Genomic DNA, 25,224 nt, shown 5'->3' on the forward strand with positions numbered 1-25,224 from the left:
CACAGTGTTCTGGCATTATAGTAACAGCTTTATTAAGAATTTCCCAGAATGTTCTCATTTGTTCCGCTGTGCCTCTTCTTCGTTATTCTGCACTGGGAATAGCATCCCAGTCCATACAAAGTGCCTGACTGGCAGCGACTAGTATGGTTTTAATGAAAAAGTAGGTCAAAATGCACACGTATAATAGCACTCCCTGATGAACAAGCGTACCTTAAGCATATAGTGAGAACTCAATTAGTGCAGGATTTAGATATATTCTACTCTGTGCAGAGGAGGAACACAGTCTTGCTCCACTGGCCTCAGGAAAATCACCTGTTCCCAGTTAAAATATTTAATTATATTTACATGAAATCAAGTTTGAATGAAAAGCCAGTTGTTAAGAAACTAGCCGGCTGACATTGGGCGGACTTTAGGATTGACAGAAGTCGCTCCCACTTCCCTCACGACCTCGACTCTTTCCCAACAGACTCTGAGGGCAGCCGGGAAAACCTACATGATCTTTTTTGTCTTGGTGATCTTCGTGGGTTCATTCTACCTGGTGAATCTGATCCTGGCTGTGGTGGCCATGGCCTATGAGGAGCAGAATCAGGCCACTATGGAGGAGGCCCAACAGAAGGAGGAGGAATTCAAGGCCATGTTGGAGCAGCTCAAGAGACAACAGGAAGATGCGCAGGTTCCTCCTTAGTTGGACATTTAGTTATTCAGTAAGTTTTTCCCCCTTATATATGTTCTGATTTATTTGTTGCTTATTTGCAGGCTGCTGCTATGGCAACCTCTGCAGGCACAGTGTCAGAGGACGCGGTGGAGGATGATGGAGGAGGGCATTTGTCATGCAGCTCCTCTGAGATGTCAAAACTCAGCTCCAAGAGCGCCAAGGAGCGGCGCAATCGAAAGAAGAAGTGGCGCCAAAAAGAGCAGGAGAAGGAGAAAGGCGACAGCGAGAAGTTTGTCAAGTCTGAGTCCGATGACGGCAGCAAGAGGAGCCGCTTCCGTTTTCCCGATAATCGCTTGGGCCGAAAATCTTCCATCATGAATCAGGTTAGAAAACACAAATCAGGTGTTCTCTCTTCGCCTTGGACAGAACTAACGTCTCACGTCGTTCCTCTTCTGTAAGTCACGCGGTTGCCACGGAAATGACTCTTCAGTGAAGTGCTCGGGTTGCAGGAGATGTTGGCTTTCACTCTGTCCTTTGAAACTGATGACCGGCGGCAGAAAAATGGCGGTGCGCTGTAGTTTAAGACGCCTAAATGTCATCTCTCTTTCTCCCTTCTCACAGTCTCTCCTCAGCATACCTGGCTCTCCTTTCCTGTCGCGCCACAATAGCAAGAGTAGTATCTTCAGTTTCAAAGGACGCAGCAAGGATGTGGGCTCAGAGAACGAATTTGCCGATGATGAGCACAGCACGGTGGAAGAGTGTGAGGAGCGCCGGGGTTCCCTGTTTAGTCCTTACCGGCGGAGCAGCTACAGCGGCTTCCATGGGAAGAGAAATAGCACAGTGGATTGCAATGGAGTGGTGTCACTCATCGGCCCGGGGCCGGGTGGACGCCTTCTGCCTGAGGTGAAAATAGATAAGGCAGCTACTGATGACAGTGTAAGGAAGTCAATGAGTAGACCTACAGTATCTAGGCATGGCCCCCTTCTCGTCCGTTCCTTTTCTTTCTTGCTCACTATCCTTTAATCTGTCATTTTTGCAAGTCCGTATGTATCTCTTGGCTAAGCGCTCGCGCCTCCCCTCCCCCAGCCCCTACAGTGTATGCTGCCCTCCAACAGTAGGCAAAGGATGGAGAAATTAGCACATTCTAAAGTCACTAAACCTCAACCGAGCATCAGTTTGTTTGGTTTTTGCAACTGGGTCTATCAATGACTTCCAGGCCACTTTGTTGTTTGATTTGAAAGACTGAGTAATGACTGTCAATGTTTGTGTGTTCATATCAAATATTTATTCACACACGGCCCATGCACATTTCACATACAAGCGGCGTTCCAACATGTCTCTGCCCACTGTGCAAATATTTAAAACCTGATAAATATCCACTGCACCACATGTATGAGATGTTAAATTTTTGCCCATCACACCAGTTTGGTAACAAACAGCATCTATTGAAGAGCTCCAGTGTCTTGATGTGTTCCTCCTCCAGGCATCCAGATCCTGTGCGAGCCTGTGTGGGTAGATCTACAGTAGGAGGCGGTAAAGGCAGAGGGGACCACATACATTTATACCAACTCCCCTGAGCACTGTTAATATCACAGAGTAGCACCAGTAAAACACACCATCCTACCAGGCCTTAATATGAGTAATAAGACAGTAAATGGAGGGCTGCCGTCCTTGTCTGTCTCTATCTTTTCCGTTTTCCCAAACCTTACATAGTCAACATTAATGGAGTCATTGTGTCTGATTCTAGTTAGCATGGTAGATTTAAACCCTAGACTAAAATAAGCATGACGAATACAAGTAGAAAATGGTTATGATGTTTGCAATTTCCTCTCCCTTTCTTTGACTTGGAGCATGCTTTTGCATGACGAATGAAACTAAACTTCTGCCTTCATATGATCTCGTTACAATGCTCTTGACATGGTTGCAATATAAGCTCTACGGTTTCAAAGTAGGAAGATATAATAGCATCAGTTTGGAATTGGCATTAAAGTGGCCAGATTTTGGGGATCAAACCTGATGATTATATTGCAGTGGCAGCAAAGCCTCCATTATTGCATGACAGGGCTGAAAATGCATTCATGCAGAAGCAGTTTTTCTTCACACAGTATCTCAGAACCCATTTTATTGTTTAATTGGGTTGAGCTAATTACATTCCAACCTTATTAGGGTCAAGGATTCCAAGACCACTGCTCCCTCTTTGGCTGAAACCCGCATGCATTTACAGCAAACACACATCTTCCTTGAAACCAGTATCGACGCAGAAATGGATGACAACTGCCTCGCCCCGCCCCCAAAACTACAACCCTCGACTAGTTTTTTCGTGCCAATGCCGTTGTGCACTTCCCTCCGCCGGCCACCGGTGGCGATGTGGGATGGTGTTCATGTCGTCTCCATGGGTGCTTGATTCTTCCTCTCCTCCTGACAGCCAACTACTGAGGTTGAGGTGAAGAAGAAGCTGTCGGGCTCCCTGATGGTGTCTGTGGACCAGCTCAATACCTCCTTTGGGCGGAAAGAGCGGGCCAACAGTGTCATGAGCGTCATTACCAACACACTAGTGGAGGGTACTGCCACTTTCACCCAGCTATTTAACCTGCTCTTTCCTTATTATTTGACTTGAATTTCCTGCTTATCTGCTTTGCATATCCAGCAGTTCCAGATACATACTATGCATACAGTTTTTCTATCATTTGATACCATTGCATGCAGTATGCTCGAACGAACCAGTATGGATGATTTTAATGTGTAATCCGCGCTATGTCTTCAGAACTGGAGGAGTCTCAGCGCAAGTGTCCACCTTGCTGGTATAAATTTGCTAACACATTCCTGATCTGGGAGTGCAGCCCTACCTGGATCAAAATCAAGGAGATAGTCAATCTGATTGTCATGGATCCTTTCGTGGACTTAGCCATCACCATCTGCATTGTCCTCAATACGCTCTTCATGGCCATGGAGCACTACCCCATGACCCCTGACTTCGAACACATGCTTTCTGTGGGCAATCTGGTGAGTGGTGGAAGTGTTGGTTCCTTTCCTTTTTTCTTTGATTCTTTGGTTTTTCTAAAAAAAAAAAAAAGGTTTACCTAAAGAGGCGAGGTCATGGCGGGTGTAATGTCAGATTCCTAACCAGCCTTTCCTGTCTTAGCTCTCTAACCGCCATTATTCCCCCTCCGATCAAATGCTTCAGGAGTATTACTGAATTTGCCTCTTCGATAACTGAACCCATCCATTTTCACTGGGAAGGTTTATTGGAATGATTTTCGAAGCACGTCTGTAAACATCTCGGCATCCCAACACAATAAGTTGTAGCTGACACAGTGTTGCACAATATGAGTAATAACTTTGGAGTGGAGTGTTTATTTATTTTGTGAGCTCTTCCTGGGAGTAATTTATTAGTGTCATTTCTGACAAGCAACACATCATCTGGAGTATATAAAATCTCATATATCAATGGAGCCTGTCAATATTAATTCATCAATGCATTATGACTTTGGATTATTCTATGTAATTAATGTGTTAACTATTTTAAACCTATTAACACATGTGAAGAGTCTGTTGCACTGATAATTAGCCGAGGACGGAGGGAATAGAGATGTGAAAAAAGCCCACTGGCCGACTTGATGGGCTCAATTCCAAGATTTACATGGATTTAGAGGGAAGTTATTAACTGTAAAGTCATTTATACACACTGCAGGAAGGAGTTTATGCTTCACAAAGCCCGAAATATCATCTCAACCCTAAGCATAGCCTAGTTAAGTCTTTAATTTTGGTGTGTCTAAATCTAAAGCTCCACTATTTTATCTTTCCATTCCAACAGAAATGAATATTTCATAGGATTTATTCACTGTTTTGAATAAATAGACATAAATCAAATTGGATTAAACCACAACCGCCCTAATCACCTAATATTTACTATATTAATATTTAATTAGTGGTCTTCCACAAGAAATAGATATGCTTCCATCTTTCACTTTTATAGGCGGCCAATGAAAATGTTACTGATTGTTCTGCTTGTGTGTCTGTTTTATGCTGCAGGTTTTCACGGGAATATTTGCAGGGGAGATGCTCTTCAAACTGGTGGCTATGGATCCATACTACTATTTCCAGGAAGCCTGGAACTGTTTTGATGGTTTCATTGTGACGCTGAGTTTAGTGGAGCTGGCTCTGGCTGACGTAGAGGGTCTTTCTGTCTTACGGTCATTCCGATTGGTAAATACCATTTTTGGTTAAACATTTACAACAACAAAAAACTATTACAAGGAAAAAATGAAATAAAAGGAATTTCGTGTTTATACTAAAAATGGGTTTAAGTTGAGTAGGTCAACTAGATACAATAACAGTATTGAGTGTTCATATTTATGCTTCATTGGTGTAAAACAGAGGGTTAATAAAGCAGAAACTGTGACTGATTCATATTTATTCCTTTCTTTCCACTGTCCCTCTGCAGCTGCGAGTGTTTAAGCTGGCCAAGTCTTGGCCTACCCTTAATATGCTGATCAAGATCATCGGTAACTCAGTCGGAGCCTTGGGGAACTTGACTCTGGTGCTCGCCATTATCGTCTTTATCTTTGCCGTGGTGGGCATGCAGCTGTTTGGCAAGAACTACAAAGATTGTGTGTGTAAAATCGCTCGAGACTGTGAGCTGCCCCGCTGGCACATGAACGACTTCTTCCACTCGTTCCTGATTGTCTTCCGGGTGCTGTGCGGCGAGTGGATCGAGACCATGTGGGACTGCATGGAGGTGGCGGGACAGGCCATGTGTCTCATTGTCTTTATGATGGTCATGGTCATCGGAAACTTGGTGGTATGTATTTCACAGGAAATGAGCCAGATTGGTAAATCCCTGCACTTATGTCACTGTTTGCTTATGCGATAGGTTTTGAACCTCTTCCTTGCCTTGTTGCTGAGCTCGTTCAGCGCTGACAACCTGGCTGCCACAGACGATGACGGCGAGCCCAACAACCTCCAGATTTCTGTCATGCGCATTAAGAAAGGCATAGCCTGGATAAAAGCAAAGGTAAGGATCCTGATGGCGAGTCTGCTTAAAAAACCACCAATGGAAGATGAGCAGAAGCCCTTGGATGACATGTATGACAAAAAACTGAACTTCATTGCCAATCACACTGGGGTGGACATAAACCGAGACCTGGACTACGCCAAGAACGGCAACGGCACCACAAGTGGCATTGGCAGCAGCGTGGGCAAGTACATGATCGATGAGGACCACATGTCATTCATCCACAACCCCAATCTGACTGTGTGTGTGCCCATCGCCGTGGGCGAGTCTGACTTTGAGAACCTCAACACAGAGGACTTCAGCAGCGAGTCGGACATAGAGAACAGCAAAGAGGTGAGTGAGGTCCTTTCGGTAACAGCATTTTAAATAGCAAACTACGGCTAATTTAGTTACTGTTAACCTTGTTATCTTTGCCTCACCTTAAATATCATTTAAGGATACTTGATTACATCCCAGTGTACTTTGAGTTGTGCCAAACTTGTTCATTATGGTGGTTCTGCCAGGAGGAAACGTATCGGAGAATAATTATTCATATGTACACTTGGTGCTTTTATTCTTTTAATAACATATGCATGCAGTAATCTGGTCTGGCCCATCTAAATGCTACTAATTTATAGTAATTCCATCATTGACAGGGATCTAGAGTGCTCCAGTGATCTACTGGAGTAGATAAAATGTGTATCTCCTGCTCTTATGGGTAAAAAACATTTAGAACATTGTCTGAGAGACCATGTGATTATTTGATATTTCTATATCAGTGTCCATCCGCGTGACATATGTAGGGTTCTATGGAGAGAACCTGATCAAATTGTATTTGTATTTCAGAATTTTCATGATTTCCGCAGAGGTTGCGTCGGAATTAGCGCCACAATTAGCTCAGGGCCATTTCCCTCTGTAGACAAACTAACTGAGGGGAGCTACCAATCAGTTGTTCCCCTGTTGTGCCTGCATGACCATATATCTGGATCTCTGCAGCTGGATGACACCAGTTCATCTGAGGGCAGCACCATTGACATCAAGCCTGACGTGGAGGAGGTGGTGGTGGTGGAGACGGTGGAGGAGTACATGGAACCAGAGTCATGCTGGACAGATGGTGAGACTCCTCACTGCTCTTGTTTCACTGATTACCTTCACTCTGTTGCACCGAGATGGAAAAAAGGCTGGGAGGAAATTATATATATATATATCAGGCAAATTAAATTAAATTAGTAATAATAAGTTAATAAATTAGTCGCAAAATCTAAATGATAATTAATAATTATTTAATTATCATAAAAGTATATCAGCGTTTTGTTATTAAGAGGCATTTGATATGAATGTATACAATGATGATGGAGTGTTTTTTTAAAGTGAAGACATGTCTTCTGATCAGATGCTTTGTTTCCTCAGCTTGTGTGGCCAAATATAAGTGCTGTGAAGTTGACATCACCATGGGCTGGGGAAAAAACTGGTGGTTCCTGAGGAAAACGTGCTACTTGATTGTGGAACACAACTGGTTTGAGACCCTGATCATCTTCATGATCCTCCTCAGTAGTGGTGCCCTGGTGAGGAGTACACTTCGAAATATTCTATTATATCATCCATCCATCCGTCCATCCATCCATCCATCCGTCCATCCATCCTCTACCACTTATCCGGGGTCGGGTCGCGGGGGCAGCAGCCTAAGAAGAGAAGCCCAGACTTCCCTCTCCCCAGCTACTTCTTCCAGCTCATCCGGAGGGATCCCCAGGCGTTTCCAGACCAGTCGAGAGACATAGTCTCTCCAACGTGTCCTGGGTCTTCCCGGGGTCTCCTACCGGAGGGACATGCCCTGAACACCTCACCAGGGAGGCATCCAGGGGGCATCCTAACTAGATGCCCAAGCCACCTCATCTGGCTCCTCTCAACGCGGAGGAGCAGCAGCTCTACTCGGAGCTCCTCCCGGATTCTCACCCTATCTCTAAGGGAGAGCCCAGCCACCCTACGGAGGAAGCTCATTTCGGCCACTTGTACCCGTGATCTTGTTCTTTCGGTCATTACCCAAAGCTCATGACCATAGGTGAGGGTAGGAACGAAGATCGACCGGTAAATCGAGAGCTTTGCCTGTCAATCTCCTGCTGTTATATTATATATTTAAAAAATCTGCTGTTTGCTTATTTGATAAAAATCTGATTAAGTAAAGACTGAATGAAGTTGGCTCGGTAATACTCAGTGTTATTGATAGTCTGTGGGTTGGCCGTAAGGGCATAAACCAAGATGATGGGGTAGACTTATGAGTCTCAGTGGTGCTGGGGGAGGGACCAGAGATCCCTTAAATTAACGGATGGGACCATTTACAAAACAGGGTTTAGCTTTGGGGTTGAAATGAGGCCCCGGCCTCAACTATCAGAAATGTTATTATGAAGAGCACTGCTAATTTCCTCCATCCCCAGTTTACACTGATTCCTTTCTCCCAGTGTGTATAATGTATGCAGAGTGCATTATTTTAATCTGATAAATCATAGTTTGCCACCAGGAACGTGAGAGTGGGCCCGTTTGTCATGCACAAATCCATCATAACATTCATCAAACGTTCATAAATCATCGGCAAGCATCCTCCCCATGGCTGAGTCCTGTTTACTGCTCTTCCACAGGCCTTCGAGGACGTGTACATCGAGCAGAGGAAGACAGTTCGTATAATTCTGGAGTATGCTGACAGGGTTTTCACTTACATCTTCATCCTGGAGATGTTGTTGAAATGGGTCGCTTATGGTTTTGTCAAGTATTTCACCAATGCCTGGTGTTGGCTGGACTTCTTCATTGTGGATGTAAGTCCATTTCTTTTTTCTTCTGTGTGTCAGAGGTTGTAAAAAAGCTTTTAATTACTTTGGTCCTCAATTCCACCATAGAGATAACAAAATAATGATTAATTAGAATGCTTTAAACTATAACATGAAATCTATATACAGTAGGTAGAGCTTGTTGTGCTTATAGAACTATTTATGTGTTGCTCCTAATACTGTCATTACTGTTGGGTAAATATAAGTTATTATTATTATTACAAATATATTATTGTATATATTATATGTATAATATTATATATATTATATATTATTACAAATATAAGTGTCATGCATTAAAATACCTTTTGGTATATACGACAAGCAAAAACATTACAAATGCAGCTGATAGAAATACAACTAAATTGGAGCTGAACATATTTCAAATACATATTGGATTCATGCAGTCGTCAGGATCTATGTATTGAAGTTGGGATCTATCAAATTGTGTCTGTTAAACTGTCTCTGCCCTTGTCTCTGACCTGTAAAATGTCTGATCTGTACTTTTGGCCCCACTTTCTTTCTAAATATGCTCCTTGTGTCAGTCAAGACTGAAAGACTGAAACTGGGAAAGATTTCATTCTATTCTTTCATACCAGGTTATTACAGTATTCTCAGTTTTAAAGAGGACATTTTCCTCATTTTCTTACATTTTAATGTCAGAAATAGCAGTCAAATGATAATCTAAGAATTTATAGAAGACTTTGTTTTAAATAGTACGTCTCAGCATTAGCATCAGTTTCACCCACCCTAAAATCTGCTCAGCAAACCCTCTGAAGGCTGGTGGCTTGAAAAGGCCCATCTAACCTGAGAACCAACCTATCCTGTGAATGAGACCTTTTTTAATCATATTTCACTAAACTCATCTGGGAAACCATCATGTCCTCTTTAAAATGACATAACCATCAAATGTTATGTTGCTGGAACATTTCTGGGGAACTCTAATGTGTGGGAGGAATGACAGAATCATGGCAAAAGTGACAGGGTCGAATAGAATGAGAATTTCCCTGGTTTCTAACTTTCTCCTTGAAGTAACCACCACTCCACAGTGTTCAACACCTCAGCCAAAACCTGTGAATGGACTCCTATTACTGATCTTATGCTGATTAATTCTACTATCATATTATTATTATTATTATTATTATTATTATTATTATTATTATTATTATTATTATTATTATTAGTAGTAGTAGTAGTAGTATTCGTATTAGTATTAGTATTAGTATTAGTATTATTATTATTAGGGCTGTCAAATGATTTCAATGTCTTGGACTTAATACAGTCCTAAATATTGCAGGTAATTTTCCACGAAGAAACCATGTAAATGGATTGAACGATAACTTAATAACTGATATGATCTGAGGTGCACAGACTGACTCAGTAGCTGAGGTTTGGCCTCTAAGCTTGTTTTAATGAAGGTTTGGATCAAAAACTGGTGACTTCATGAAAAACGTTTGTGACCCTTTTATGAGGAAAGAGCGTTGACCTTTAACAGGTTTTGTTCAGTCAGGCGTTACACCAGAACTTGACGTCCGAACGATCACATATTTAGAATGAAAATATTCCTTCAAGGTCATCGTGATTCAGAGAAATGACCTCTCGCCTCTGACTAGAACCAGTGCCCACAGTTCTAACTGGGACTCAAACACTGTTTGTCTTTAGTCGTTCTAACAACATGAAAACACATCAATTTTGACAGCCCTAAATGTATTATATTATATTATATTATATTATATTAAGTATATTATAAACGATATATATATATACATATTTAGCCCATGCAATGAAAAAGACTTAAAAGTTTGTCACATCAAAGCATTAATTACCATTATAGACTCCCTTCTTTTAGGTGTGTTGTCAAGCCCAACACTTTCCCACAGTTGTGAAGATATAAGGCTGACCTTCCTCCCCCCCACCCCCCCATTCTCCCCCCTATACCCTCTTGAAAGTGTAATCTGAGGAATGTGGCAATATTGTGCTGAGATGTAATGATGGTGGGTGACAGGCAGCCAGCGGTAAGTTTGGTCTTCACTCCCCCCCCCCCCCCCCCCCCATCAAACAGAGCCAGTAAGAGGCTAACTAATGCCTGATGAGTCTGGGCTGTGTTGTGGAGTAACTGTTCCTCTACTGTCTTGTGCTGTTGGGTGAAACCATTGCCGCTGACTCAGACGAGGGGGCACCATCATTAAACCAGCCTGTATTTTTTCCACAGTGTGGGTAAACCCAAGTCTTTGTGTGAGTGCTTTCCTCCTTATTTCCCTTATGTTACTGCTTCTTTGTGTTACCCATTTTATCTGAGTTCCATTCTGAGAGCAGGTTGTATGTTATGATGTTTGGATTAGGAAGCATAGAAAGCAAATTCATCTTGAGTGAGGCTTGATAATGTGCAAAAGATTCTTCTTAAAAGTAGTCCAGCACATTTTAAATATTACTCTGATATCTATAGGAATCATACTTCAGCTCTTTCCAATGACAAAAACAGGTTATATCAACAGTGAAGGTGTGAGTGTGAAGACAGAACTTGCGCTTCATTCATTTTTCTTTTTTCACTCATATTACTATCATTGTTTTGTTTTGTTTTCCCCTTTGTTTTTAGTTTGTTTTTTTTCTGTTTGGTCTGTGCTGTCGTCATCATGGGATCACAGCCCCAGATGTCATTGGCCTTGCCTTGCAGTGCTCTGAGAGAAGGACATTGAAACGCTGAGGTCACTACGAAACAACTGGCCCAGCACGGGGGCCACAGGCCAGGCACCCCAAGGGGGTGCACGCCAAGGGGTCAGGCTGAAGGTGACATTTACCCCAAACACTGTAGTGTAGATCAAGACAAAATCTTTATTTTGCTGTCTCACCACCACACCAGAACAGCAGCTCCATTAATACGTCAGATTTCTTATTAATAATTTATTATTACGCATGAGTTTCGTGCCAAACAAGTCCAAAATATAAACAAAACTATATTATAGTGTCACATGTTTTACTCTTCTTAAATGTAAGAAGTCTTTCTTTAGCATAGACAGTTTTGGACCATTGCATGCATAAACACCGAAACATTTTAATAACATGTAGTCTGTATGCTAATTAGAGTGGTGTAGGTCAGAATGAAGATTTTGCCTCTTATGAAACCCTCTTTTGTGACTCTGGTAAGCCTTGAATGTTGTGTACATCATGGGTGAGATTGACCGGTGTCGGTGGCTGGTTGCAGGTATTTTTCCCTATGTGTGAGGAACTGGTTCTCAGCTTTCAGCCCTTCCAGCAGCCTAAGTGGTGAAACTGTCCTCTGAAAACAGATCACGTCCTAAATCTCGAGCAAACACTTTTGTGTTTGAAGTAATACATTTGGAACTGGGTTTTATTACTGCACTTCTCTATAAAACCAAAGAATCCTTTCTTTAGTGGAGAAAACGGCCTGAAACGTCTCCTTTATTACAAATGAAATGACCCCATCCATCTTAAATGATTCCCTCCGATTGCTCTTTTTAAGCAACATATGTCCATCTCAGACACGCTTTATAATCCAGAGCCAGTGATGAAACCACAACTCAACCTACAAGGCCTTAAATTCAAACTCGATTTAAAAAGGAATTCAGTGGCACAAATGGTTTTGTAAACACTAAAATAATGTCCTGTATAATCACAAGCGTCATCTATGGAGGTATTAGACAGAACTCATTTCTCATGGCTCTTCCTGGAGAGTTCTTTGGTTGCAATGTTGCCCTGGTGGCTGCTGTTGGGGCAGGAGGTGGCAGCGCCAGTTGCCTTGAGCTTTTGTGCTGTTATGCTTAACCGTTGTTTACTGTGCGTAACTTGATGGTATTTTGTTCGTTTTGTCCTTTCAGTGCCATCCAGTGCTAATATCTTTATCCAGTCTACCCTTAACCTCGTCCCTGTTTCTCGTGTGTGGTTCATTGTGACTGTGGCGCTCCCTTTTGACTGACTAAATGCTGTGTCATGATAAAATGTGTGACAGAAACTGATTAAATGACATACTTGTACATGTTTACTTGTATTCTTTCTCTTAGGTTCCATTAGTTTGTCTGTCTTAGATTATGTGGGATTTTATGCCTCAGCCAAGAGCGACATGGAGAAACATTGTTAGAGGGGCAAGGGTAAGGCTCTCAAGTCTGTTGGGTTTTTTTAATCAGCTTCCACAGGGTAATCTCTCTTTCCTTTCCTCTTTACCCAAATCCTTTTCCTCTGCTCCGCCCAGTCCCTTCGCCTGTATCTTACTCTTGTAGGACTTTTCTGCCTAATTGACCCACTAAATGAATCTTGTGTCTCTATTTCCTCTCTTTCTCTCTCAACCACAAATTTCTTTGCAGGTACAAAGGACTTTTCCCATCTTGTCAGCTGCCCTAAAATAACAGACAAACAACCCTTACGGCCGGCTGCTATTCAAAACACTACGCATATAAACCTCTACTAAACCCTGGCCTTGTCTCTCAGTGAATATACATGTATAAATGCAGTATTATACATGCATATACATGCAGAGATTTGTGTGTGTATGTCAAGCCAATCTGCGCTTACATCAGGGCGTTCTCTTCCCTAGTGAATATTCTCACTTCTAACAGTTTGGAACCTCTTTTGCTTCTCTGTTTTTGTGTAGGTGTCTATAGTCAGCCTTGTAGCTAATGCGCTGGGCTACTCCGATCTAGGGCCCATTAAATCACTCAGGACACTAAGGGCCTTGAGACCCCTCAGAGCCTTGTCACGTTTTGAAGGGATGAGGGTAAGATCCAAAGCTAAGCAGCTGATCCTTCCGCATGCCCATTCAACAGTTTAAAGCATGCTAGAACTGATCTGAAAACAAACTAAGAAGACAAAAAAAAAAAGTATCACCTCCAAGTTATTTGGGGGATTGCTTCCTCAACCAGGAAATAAAAGCCAAGAAATCACCTTTCCATGCGCAATCCTCTACCATGTCTTTGTTGGACTGAAAGACCAAGTCATGATGCAGCTGGGAGACTGAGGGAGTAACAGTAAAGTGGCATCGCCGGCAGAAGGCATGCATTGGAATTGAATGTCATCATTAGAATGAAAAAAATCTGCACAAAAACAAAAACAAATGAAGAAAGTTTTTTTTTTCCAAAGAGCAACTGCAATGCCTTTTCACAAAGCTGCCTCATCACACAAGTAACAAACTAAATTGTGGTTCCACCATCTTGTTTCCTTTCAAATTGGCCAAAGTGAATGTGTAATTGCTCAAAGCTTAAAAAAAAGAAAGAAAATACCTACATTCCATCTCATTGAGCATTCGAACCAACAGTTAGCTCTTCATTTGCCTGATCTTCAACCACTGCTTTAATCGAGAGCCCCCCACTCGCTCCCACATGTCCCTTTCTGCTGCCATATCCCCTCCTCCCCCCGACCCACACCATCCCTCAGTGCATCTGGCATGGAGAACAACCAGTAGGAACCCAAGGGGATGCGAGACGTAATCTGTTTGCAACCAGTCACGCTAAAAGTGTGCGTGCAGATCGACAGAACAACCACTCAGAGGAATCTGTCTGATTTATAACAGAGGATTTAATGGTTTACAGAAAATTAATGAATTTGCACGACAGAAGCTCGGGCTGCTTCAGCCGTCTGTGCGTGAATCGCCCAGATCTGATCGCTCTCCTCTGCCACTGGTGATAGCAATAGGTTGCATCTGGTTGTTGTCATCAGTACTCTTTCTTCTCTCTGCCTCTCTTGATCTCATCCTCTTTTCCTCTTTTGCAAACACTCACTTTATTTTTTCCTTTAAAGATCTCCTCCCCACCTCTTCCTCAGCCCCACATGTGCAGTCCTATCCACCCCCCCTTTCCCTTTGCTCCTTATCTTCCACAACCTCTTTCCCCTCCACTCCTCACTCCACCTCGACCCGGTTTGGCTGGGCTGGACCACTAGCGGGTCACCACATCCTCTCCTGCTTGTCCGGGATCTTTCTGCATCAGGAGCTGAGACAGAAACCACACACTCACTGTGTTGTGGCTTTGGACGGAAAATATTTGTGAAGTTTCTGCCAGTGTTAGCACCTTGTGCTGTACCATCTGACTGGTCTGCCAACAGTCCATTCTGCTGGCAGGTTACAGGAATTTTTATCCATTCACTAGTTACAATGAATTAATTATTAGCCCTCCCTTGGGAATACAGGCAGAGGCTCAGCAAATATCCCAGACTGCCATCTCATCGAAGGCTGCTGTCATGTCATGGCACTGCATACTGTAGCACATACAGCGGGTCCTGACCTCCTGTTGCCTTTCGCTCGCACAGGAAGCAAAACCGGGAGGCAGCACTAGTCCCAATTTAAAGCGATTTAGAATTCTGCCTGCTGGTGGGTTGTGGCCCATTTGCTGCTGAGCAATACAGTGTATGAGTAACATTTCCAAAATTAGACAGAAACTGTGTTGCCCCTCTTTTGCCCCTCCCAAAAATGACAAACCATTGTAGGTCCGTACGACTTTGCAATGGACTAATTCTCATTAATACCAGATATCCAGTGACTAAAACCCATGATGATGTCAGTCTACATGATCAGACATCGATGATTTTAGGCTCTGGATAGACTTGATGAATATTTCTTTGACATTTTATAGACACAATTGTTCATTTAGGGACAGGAAATAGACCTGTTAGTGAGATTGTGTCATTTTTGGGTTGAAAAAAATGGACATATTTGCTTTATTTGAGTGTGTCCCCGAACCACTTTGTTCTCTGGGTGTATGTGGTGAGAGTAGATGGTGGCCCAGTAATGCGGACGGAAATAAGCAGCCAAATTTGATCCTGCTGTATCATTTTTATTTACTGTAATGTTCATCAACCAAGTTGCCATTTTGTTTGAATTAAAAACAGAAAATTTGAGGTCATAGCGATAAATGAATTAATAGGGAAGTAGATGAATGGAGAGAAGAGAATGATGACAACCTTTGTATCAGCGCTTTGTCCAAAACGAGTCAACAGCACCAAGCAACGCTTTAATTGTGGGCTGTTCTTAATTTCTGCCTTAAAAATTTGTGCGCATTGTTCCATAATTCTGCCAGTTACATCCCAGTACCAGACACTTCACCTTTTTTATCTTCATTTTTGAAGTTACGCTGAAGATTTGGTTGTTGTTTTGTTCCACCTACGACCTTTGGAGATTAACGTCAGCACTCTGGGCAGATTAACACCAACTCCACATCATATTTGGAGTCGTAGCTCTGCCGTATCGTGACGTAAACCTCATCAGTTCCATTTGGACCATGTCAGTAGCAGAACAGCTAATCAGTGAACAAGCAAGCAAAATATCAGTCATAGTCTCTTTAGCCTCTATCTCTCTATCCACACATTTCTCTATTTCTTTATTTATTGGTTTGGACAGTCCTTAAGAGTGAACAATGCCATGTAACACGCATGTACTGTAAATGCTGATGCACATTCTGCATTTTTTGAAAGCCATTTTCCCTCTTTCTGAGAATGCTTTCCACACAGCATGTCCTGATTTATTATTTTTTTCTAATAAACACTGGATTTTAGAAACATGTTTAATTATAACTAAGAACGAGCAAAGAGGCATTCTCTCAGCGCGTACAGCAGGATTTGTCCTTTTCAAGTGTGGCCACGCACGCTGTTTATGATGCGACGTGCCTTCAACCCTTTCGGTGGTCTAGAATTTGTACGTGCTGAGAGAATCGGGCTCTAGAGCTCCGTCCAGTCTGTTTGTAATGAGGAGGGAATATGGCTCCACAAAACGAGTCTGCCAAAGACATGCATGCTCAGCTGTCTGCCTGAGAGCTGCTGGTCGGCCTGCATAAAACTGGTAGTGAGCGGTTCTGATGTGCTGAGCTTATTACCGGTTATAACGCCTCGTAAATGCACTTGAATTACTAGAGGCCTAGATTTTTGGTGAGGGCATCAATTATTACATGTTTGTTTCTGTTAATCATGAACAAAAGCCAGTAATATTAAGAATATTGACTGTCAAATGAACATAAGGACACTTCATAATGGTATGGCAAACACTCCAGAGTAACGCGATACAAGTAAAAAGTTCTTTTAAATTTAGCTGAATATACAAAAAGGTGTGTAATGTAAAGGCAAAAAAAACACCAGAAGCATTCAGCAGCCTTGCAAGTGTGTGTAGCTGATGTGTGTATACCTTTTGGTAGTTTTATCAGATCAAAGAGTCTCTCAGAATCCCATCAGTGCCGCTGTAATTAGAACGGCACTGATACAGAGCTGCTTCCTGTTAATTCCCCTCACAGTGTGCACTGTACTGCACTGTACCCAGTTCTGCTATAATAAACTTGAACTGCTGCTGCCAACGCCACCTGCGACACTCTATTTTGGTTCCTGTGTCATGCCATAACAGTATGCAGCGTCTTGTGCTAGGTGCTTTTTTTGGTTTTGGTTCTCACTCTCAAATTGTGTCTTCCCTCATCTGGTTTAGGTGGTAGTCAACGCCTTGGTGGGTGCCATCCCTTCCATTATGAATGTGTTGCTGGTTTGCCTCATCTTCTGGCTGATTTTCAGTATCATGGGGGTCAACTTGTTTGCTGGCAAGTACTACTTCTGTTTCAATGAGACCTCGGAGGAAATGTTTCCCGTCGACGTGGTCAACAATAAGACCCAGTGCGAAGCCCTCATACATCAAAATTTCACTGAGGTCAGGTGGAAGAATGTCAAGATCAACTTTGACAATGTGGGCGCCGGATACTTGGCCCTCCTCCAAGTGGTGAGATCGTCACTCCTACTTTCTGTTTCTGGCTGTTTCTCATCATCCGAGGGACTTTTTTTTTTTATACTTTCTTCTGTTGTCTTCTTGCATTCTGTTGGATGGTTGTTATTGCTTCAGTATACAGGCATTAACTCAAAGATTGTTGTTCTTTTTTCCCCATGCCTTTTCCATCTTCTGTTTGTTTCATGAACGTGAAGCTTTAACACAGGACATGCGTCTGTTTTGGTCTGACCTAAAAGAGTTTGATTAATATTACACGATTTGTATCGTTTTGGTTGCATGTGCGCCGCTTGTTAAAGGTTTTGTGATTGTTTCCCATTCAAAAGGCCACATTCAAAGGATGGATGGACATTATGTATGCGGCTGTGGATTCCAGAGAGGTACAATGGTTTCTTCCTCAGCAAATATAATTTTACTCCTCAGAAGTAATAAATGTAATTGTGCTTATATAAAACAGACAAAAAAGGTCATCGCCTATTGTTGTATGTGAAGATGTGAAGTAATGGTAGAATTTGTCAAAATGGTGGTTAATTATTTTAATAAATAATATTTTGCTTCCTTTTAAGGTGGAAGACCAGCCTGTCTATGAGGTCAACATCTACATGTACATCTACTTTGTGGTTTTCATCATATTTGGCTCCTTCTTCACCCTCAATCTCTTCATTGGTGTGATCATCGATAACTTCAACCAGCAGAAGAAAAAGATAAGACACATTCTTTTGCTCTCATCCTCCCTAAACTTGTAGCGACAATGTTTTCAGGCGTGTACGCGATTATAACCATACGCGCATGTCCCTTTACTTTGGAGGTCAGGACATCTTCATGACAGAGGAACAGAAAAAGTACTACAATGCCATGAAAAAACTGGGATCCAAAAAGCCTCAGAAACCTATTCCCCGACCTCAGGTGTGTCTTTACATCCACCAGCAGCTCTCCGCGATGGCATTTTTGTTCCTGCTGTTTACAGCTGCCGTTTTTTTCCTTGCAGAATAAGATCCAAGGCATGGTGTTTGACTTTGTAACACAGCAAGTGTTTGACATCTCCATCATGATCCTCATCTGTCTGAACATGGTCACAATGATGGTGGAAACTGACGACCAGTCGGACGAAACAGAGAACGTCCTCTACTGGGTCAATTTCATCTTCATCGTAGTCTTCACCACGGAGTTCTTGCTGAAACTCTTCGCCCTTCGTCACTATTACTTCACCAATGGCTGGAATATTTTCGATGTCGTGGTGGTGATCCTGTCGATTGTCGGTAGGTGAAAGAAGCGGAACCCAACATAAGAATGTCAGCAGACAACCTGCCTTATTCTTAAGCGTTTACTCTTTGCTTTTCTCTCAGGGATGTTCTTGGCTGACCTCATTGAGAAGTATTTCGTGTCGCCAACGCTCTTCAGGGTGATCAGGTTGGCTCGTATTGGCCGGATCCTCCGTCTGATCAAAGGGGCGAAGGGAATCCGGACTTTACTTTTTGCCCTGATGATGTCATTGCCGGCCCTGTTCAACATCGGCCTCCTGCTTTTCTTGGTCATGTTCATCTTCTCCATCTTTGGCATGTCTAACTTTGGCTACGTCAAGCACGCGGTGGGCATCGATGACCTCTATAACTTCGAGACCTTTGGAAACAGCATGATCATCCTCTTCATGATCACCACATCGGGTGGTTGGGACGGGTTACTGTTGCCCATCCTCAACTACCCGCCAGACTGTGATCCTAATTTGGAAAACCCAGGGACGTCGGTCAAGGGCGACTGTGGGAACCCCTCAGTGGGAATCTTCTTTTTCGTCATGTACATCATCATTTCTTTTCTGATTGTGGTCAACATGTATATCGCCATCATCCTGGAGAATTTCAGCGTGGCCACGGAGGAAAGTGCTGACCCACTTAGCGAGGATGACTTTGAGACCTTCTACGAGATCTGGGAGAAATTTGATCCCTCTGCCTCTCAGTTCATTACTTTCACCAAGCTGTCTGACTTTGCCGACGCCCTCGAGCACCCTCTCCGTGTTCCCAAGCCCAACACTATCGAACTCATCGCCATGGACTTGCCCATGGTAAGCGGCGATCGCATTCACTGCCTCGATATCCTGTTCGCCTTCACAAAGCGCGTGCTTGGTGACAGTGGTGAGTTGGACATGCTGAGGCAACAGATGGAGGAGCGCTTCATGGCGGCCAACCCCTCCAAGGTGTCGTACGAACCCATCACCACCACGCTTCGCCGCAAACAGGAGGACATCTCTACCAGAATCATACAGAATGCCTATCGTGGCCACCTCATCAGGCGCGGCATCATCTTCAAGCGTCACACTTTTATCAACAATAAGCTGGAGAATGGTGGGACCAACCAAGAGAAGAAGGAGAGCACCCCGTCCACCGCCTCGCTCCCTTCTTATGACAGCGTGACCAAACCTGACAAGGAGAAGCAGGATGAAAACAAGGAGGAGTGGGCTAGAAAAAAGAAGGACAAAAACCAAAAAGACGAGTGGGAATCCAAGTGTTAGGGATCAAAATCCAATAAAATATAAATGAGATGAGACTCGCAGCCCAAACTCACCTGGTATAGGAAAAAAAGTGATCATTTGGAAGTCAGAAAAACAACAAAAACACAAAAAAATGTTTACAGACTCAAGTAACACTGAGGCATCGTGGTTTCTTATGTCGCCAGAGACAGCTGAACCAAACACAATCAGTTTACTGCGGAACTTTGCTGCAACGTGACCAAGTTCATGATAATGAGGAACAAATGCAAAATGAAAAACATTGTCTCGCCGTGTGCTGGCCATTCACGAGTTTTGTTTTTTTATTGATTGATTGATTGATTGACTGACTGATTGATCAACTGCCAAGGCGCAGAAATCTCTGCTAGGTGATCGGAGAATTGCAAAATCCCTGCCACCACCCAACGTGGACTCCCGCGACCGAACCTCCAAGGTTACATCCCAGTAGAACTGTTCTAGCAGTCTGACTAAGGGCCTGTGACACCATCGTCACCCAGAAGTAAACGTAAATCCGCTGCACACGTTTAGCCAACACAGCAAGGGAGGGGGAAACATGCCGCCAACAGAGACGTTTTTGTGCTGGGTGTCTTTATTTGAGCAGCAAAAAAGTAACATAGCCCATGTCATCAGTCTTTTCATCCCCTCTTTGTTATACTGTCATCCAAAAAGACCTTTTCTACATGGGCTTTCGCACTGACCAGTAGGTGTCCCCAGTCGTCGTTTTTGACTCGGGCTGACAGAGACTCGCGCAGGCCGAGTTCCAGATAAATAATAATTATTGTGCTCGTACAATGCATAGAAATGACTTGCATGAAGGCATGTATTGACCTGGAATCATGCATGAGTAACCATAGTCCACATGACACTGATTCTCAGACCGCTGCAGTGGCTCGACTCGGGTTTGAGGTCGTCCAACGGAGATATTCAAAGAATATCGAATGGGGAGTTTGGATAGTGGTTTATAGAATACTGTTGGTATGATAATCAAATTGTCCTCCACTAGTTTTGATTTTAAATCGACAGAGGTTTTTGGTTTTGCTTTGCGTGAATGATGTGAACACTCGAAGTCATGGGTAAATCAGCATGACAATCTGAATGTTTTTGCTGCTCTGGATGAAAAGTAGTTTAGAAAGTGTGTAGAGTTTAAGAGTGTTAGAGAGCAGAATGTTAAGTTGTTGACAGACTGACAGATTTGTGATGACGTTGGACGTCCTGAACCAAATCTGGGGCCTAGCCCCTCTTGATTACGTAATCAAAATTGGGTTTCTATTCCAAACCACGGTCCCTGTTCTGACTCTGAGAATAGAGGAGAGTTAAGAAATCAGTATCTGGCGTTGGTAAGAGGCTGTCCCAAAATGCACCTGGAACTCTCAGTTACATTTAGGACTGTTGCTAGTTCACCTTATATTTTCAGGCTGGCATCAGAATGCCCCGTGGTGAAGAACCCGTTTGGTCGCTCATGAGCACAAATTAGACTTGGAAGAGATTTTTCTTTTTAAAAAAAAGGCCTTTAAGTCCTTCTCTGATGTCCTTGCAAAGTAATAATTCTGACCATCTGAGAGAGAAGTCAACCGAGAATTATCACGAGGACGCGCCATGTTGTGCCTAGCATGAAGGGGGGGGTCACGTAGAGCTTGTGGTTTGGACTGCAGAGTCGAATACATTTTGTCTGATGTTTCAGGGAAAAGTGGACCAATAATTAGGTAGAGCGCCTACCTTCAGGGTTCTAGACTGACTGCCATGAGATCAGGAGTAACGGAGAGGAGAGTGTTGCTTTGGTCTGAGTGCTGAAAGTCCCATGTTCGTCAGTGTATCATTGTGCTTTTGTGGGACCTCTTAAACACTGTGTGGCTTAGGACCCAGGCTCACACCATCTTCTCACGCACTCCGAAGGCTTTGAGATACTCTTACCCACTTCCGAGCATAACAAGATGGAGGTAGAAACACTTGAGATAGAACATCAGCAGGCCTCACATTGATGCAGCTATGTTGTATAATAAGCTTTGTGGGTGTTTTTCATAAAAAAAAAAAAAAAAAAAAAAAAAAGACAAAAAAAACTGAGGCTTTGTCAAGAAGACAAAAAAATCACTGCCTCCTTAGACGTTCCTGATGTTTTATTTGTTCCATTTTCTACACAGAAGTGATGGTGGTCCTATTTATAAGTGGTCGGCCGGAGACAAACCTGGCGCCCGCTGTCACACCTCTATTGCCATTTGGTGTGTTGAACACTGCCTGTATCAGAATCCCCTGTCTGTATCAATTACTGAGGTCTGTTTACAATATGAGGTCTCCCAATCAGTTTGGCTGCTGCACTCTGAGACCAAATACATTCCCGATGAGAAACGCCGGAGGATGAGCGAGAGATGTCATCCAGTTTACCCCATGCTCATCTCGGATGTTACGTTTTTAGATCGACTCATTCACACTTCGGAAAAACGAGAAAAAAAGAAAAAACAAGGCACAAAAAAAAGGACAAAAAAAGAAACCACAAATATGTACAGTGCAGGGTATGATGTAAATGGCACAATAGCAGAAAAAGAAAGAACTTTTTGAGAGAAAACTATAAATATTGTATCATATTCTTTTACTTTATCAGCATGCTTTGTTGTGTTTTTTTGTAAATATGGATTTTAAAAATGTTACTACTAATAATCGAAGAAAAAAACAGGAATAATAACAATAATATAGAATGGCTTCCAGCTATGCCCTTTGTCACATTTGTTACCTTTTGGATTTTTTGAGACACTTTTCACTTTGTCGGTGGAAATTGAATGAAATATAGATATTATATAATACAAAAGATGAATACATGTATACATATATGTCTATATGTATATACATAAAACAGAAGAACACTGTTTGTCACATTTGATTTATGTGCAACACATTCAGTGGATGTCTAAAACTGGTTATTTCCAGCACCCTTCTATGTTGGGGGATAGCTCGTGTGCGATGTTCCTGGAGCTGCTTGCCGTGGATTGTAGCCTGATCTTGATGAAAGGATAATGTTACCAGCACATTTCTCACTTACTGTAACGTCTCTTCACTGTCACTGAGTATTAAAGGCCGCACCAACAGTCACACACTCACACAGGTGACTCTCTTCACTGCCCGCCAACTGTACCAGTGCTCTCTTCCTCAGAGGACGTCAGCTGGTGTGACTGACGCACTCTCTAAACCTCCAACCCCCCCAACCCCCTCCAAGCACATCCTCACACATCGGTGCCATTAAAGCTCAACTTGCATACAATCATGTACTTGCTTCTTGTTTTTTGGGGTTTTTTGTGTTCCACACAATGGCATGTGCCTTTTTTCTGCTTTTTCTGCTAATTTGGACGTCGACGCCACACCGAAAAACAACAAAACAAACAAAAAGAACAGCATACAACCTAGTTTCCAAAGGGCGGAGGGTGAGTTTTTGGGGTGAGCACAACATTAATCAGGGACGTGTAGTCAGAAATACTGCCAGAGGACCATCCAGACCCCTCACGTTATCATAATATTCAATAGTGTGTGATGTTAAAAGCAGCTAACTCAAAAATGTCTTGTTCTTAGTGCTTCGTGTGTCACCCACATGGCTTGTGAAAAAGCAGCTTGCCTTCTATAGTTCCCTTTGGTTTCAGTATTTCAATTTTTTTTTCCCATCCGAAATTTATTTTTGTATCAGTATTTGATTATAGGAGCATTTCCTTTTTTTTAAAGCATGGTTTGTTGGATTTCTTTCCCCCTTCTGTTTGCTGAAAATCTTAAAAAAGAAGAAGAAAAAAGTGCTTTTCAAACTGTTGTTATCATTTGACACCATATAAAAGAGGATATACAGTATACATTATGATGGTGTGTCGCACAACCACTTGGACTCTTGGCAAGAATATATGAACGATTGTCTTCATTTGAGCACGAACCTTTTTATTACCAATAAAGCAGCCTTCCAGTTACAAATGTGTGTTTTCTTCCACGTGTTCAACCTTTCAGCCCCCACCTAAAGCTGGCTGCAGCCGAGAGCCTCCTCGGGCCGCCTTTCATGTGTCCACTTTACTCGCCAGTCACCATTTTGTGAGGATTATTTCACTTTTGTGGGTTGCAGCCTGTGAAACAGAGCTGAGCGGCGCTGCGGTAACAGGGTCATGAACGGAGGCCTTTCAGAGTTAATGGACTTATTGAATTTGTTAAGAACCCCGTGTTAACGTCCCCCTCCTACAGGCGCAGGATGGACTGGAGTCCCATTATCGTGCAGTCCATCCGTGAGGCTTGTGGTCCACCGTAAAGTAAATAGCCTGGAGAAGTGTGACATTAAACTCATCATAACCTCAAGATGTTAGAGCAGAAACCGGAATGTTGGAGCTCATTCATCTGTTCGCAGGGGGGGGGGAATTGGAGCCATTTATATTTACAAATAATAAAGAGGTGGACTGCATCTTCTTCCCTCTCCCATAGCCCCCCTTTCTTCTTCTTCTCCCCCCATCCCTTGTTTCGCGCATGCACTGTTTTGGACTGTCCACCTGCGCGCCTTCGGATCTGGTCCCGCATCATCCACAGATGGAGACAATGCAGGACGCTGCTCTTCGGTGCGTGTCGACTGTTTCCGCCGCGATGCTCCCGGATGGCCGAGCGAGAGTGCAGGACGGGGGGGGGGGGGCAAGGAAAAGTGAAGGGGAAGGGAGGTGGCGGAGCACTGCAGTGCAGATAAATTAATGCAGCAGTCAAGGCTGAGTCAGCAGCGTCCTCCCACTTTGGCCCACTGCCTCTGGTTTGCGTGCGTGTCCACGGGAAACCATCTGGATCAACCCCAATACGGAGGTATGTCATGTGAAATGAGAAGGGTTGGGGGCACCGGTCTGCCCAGCTGGGGAAGGGGGGTGTCCTCGGTGCTGGAGGTGGCACAGCCCGGTCCTCCTGGGTGGGGTCGCACCGAGGGACGGAAACGCGCTCGTTGGCGTGAAGCGAACTAGAAAAGCTGCGTTTAAAGCGTGAAGGTGGTCGACCTACTTCGCAGACGGCCACACCTACACACACACACACACACACACACACACGCACGCACACACACCGCTCCCCTGGAATGCGTCGCCATATATTTTGTCTCTGTGGTTAAAAATAAAGATCCAACGTTGTCTCGGGAGCGTCGCGGCCACGTTTCTCGCCGTCTCGGACCTTCATCAGAAGTTCCGAGGACTCAATGAGGACCCCCCCGCCACGACCTCCAACCCCCGAACGGGGATTTCTAACGATCCCATTTCAACCCATGACTGAGATCACAGCGTTGAACTCTGCCGGTGTTTCCTCCTTCTCTCCCCCCTCAGAGAGCCAGACTGAGCGGGGGGCATCTCTACATCATGACTGTGGCCCGGAGCCCGGAGCCCCCACCCCGGCTGCACCCTCATTTCTCAATGTGACAGACACACTACTACCCCTCCAAAGTCCAGTCCACCCCCACCCCACACATGAGCGAACCTCCATCCCCATCGACCCATCCACATATCCTTCAGTCCCCCCCCCCCCCCCACCAAAAAAAAGCCACGCACACTTTCACAACATGATAACTATTCAGCACTGCGG

The 25,224-nt window shown here is 43.5% G+C and overlaps 1 protein-coding gene across 6 annotated transcripts in view; it reads left to right on the top strand.

The window, feature by feature from the left end:
- The window catches only part of scn8aa (sodium channel, voltage gated, type VIII, alpha subunit a), a 37,281-nt gene extending 13,681 nt beyond the window's left edge, over window positions 1-23,600 (top strand). For 4 of the 6 annotated variants that reach the window (XM_029833624.1, XM_029833623.1, XM_029833625.1 and 1 more), the window contains 18 exons: window positions 467-673; window positions 757-1,038; window positions 1,277-1,591; window positions 3,081-3,216; window positions 3,420-3,658; window positions 4,688-4,861; window positions 5,100-5,456; window positions 5,529-6,002; window positions 6,645-6,762; window positions 7,059-7,213; window positions 8,282-8,455; window positions 13,074-13,196; window positions 16,878-17,162; window positions 17,492-17,545; window positions 17,732-17,869; window positions 17,967-18,071; window positions 18,154-18,424; window positions 18,512-23,600. In XM_029833624.1, coding sequence (XP_029689484.1) covers window positions 467-673; window positions 757-1,038; window positions 1,277-1,591; window positions 3,081-3,216; window positions 3,420-3,658; window positions 4,688-4,861; window positions 5,100-5,456; window positions 5,529-6,002; window positions 6,645-6,762; window positions 7,059-7,213; window positions 8,282-8,455; window positions 13,074-13,196; window positions 16,878-17,162; window positions 17,492-17,545; window positions 17,732-17,869; window positions 17,967-18,071; window positions 18,154-18,424; window positions 18,512-19,671 — 4,767 coding nt within the window. In that variant the 3' untranslated portion in view covers window positions 19,672-23,600. The remainder of the gene's footprint in view (window positions 1-466; window positions 674-756; window positions 1,039-1,276; window positions 1,592-3,080; window positions 3,217-3,419; window positions 3,659-4,687; window positions 4,862-5,099; window positions 5,457-5,528; window positions 6,003-6,644; window positions 6,763-7,058; window positions 7,214-8,281; window positions 8,456-13,073; window positions 13,197-16,877; window positions 17,163-17,491; window positions 17,546-17,731; window positions 17,870-17,966; window positions 18,072-18,153; window positions 18,425-18,511) is intronic. The other 2 variants (XM_029833626.1, XM_003963094.3) reach the window with 1 other exon arrangement.
- Window positions 23,601-25,224: the final 1,624 nt, after the last annotated feature.

The sequence above is a fragment of the Takifugu rubripes genome, chromosome 3, assembly GCF_901000725.2.
Source record: "Takifugu rubripes chromosome 3, fTakRub1.2, whole genome shotgun sequence".
NCBI classification, from domain to species: Eukaryota; Metazoa; Chordata; class Actinopteri; order Tetraodontiformes; family Tetraodontidae; genus Takifugu; species Takifugu rubripes.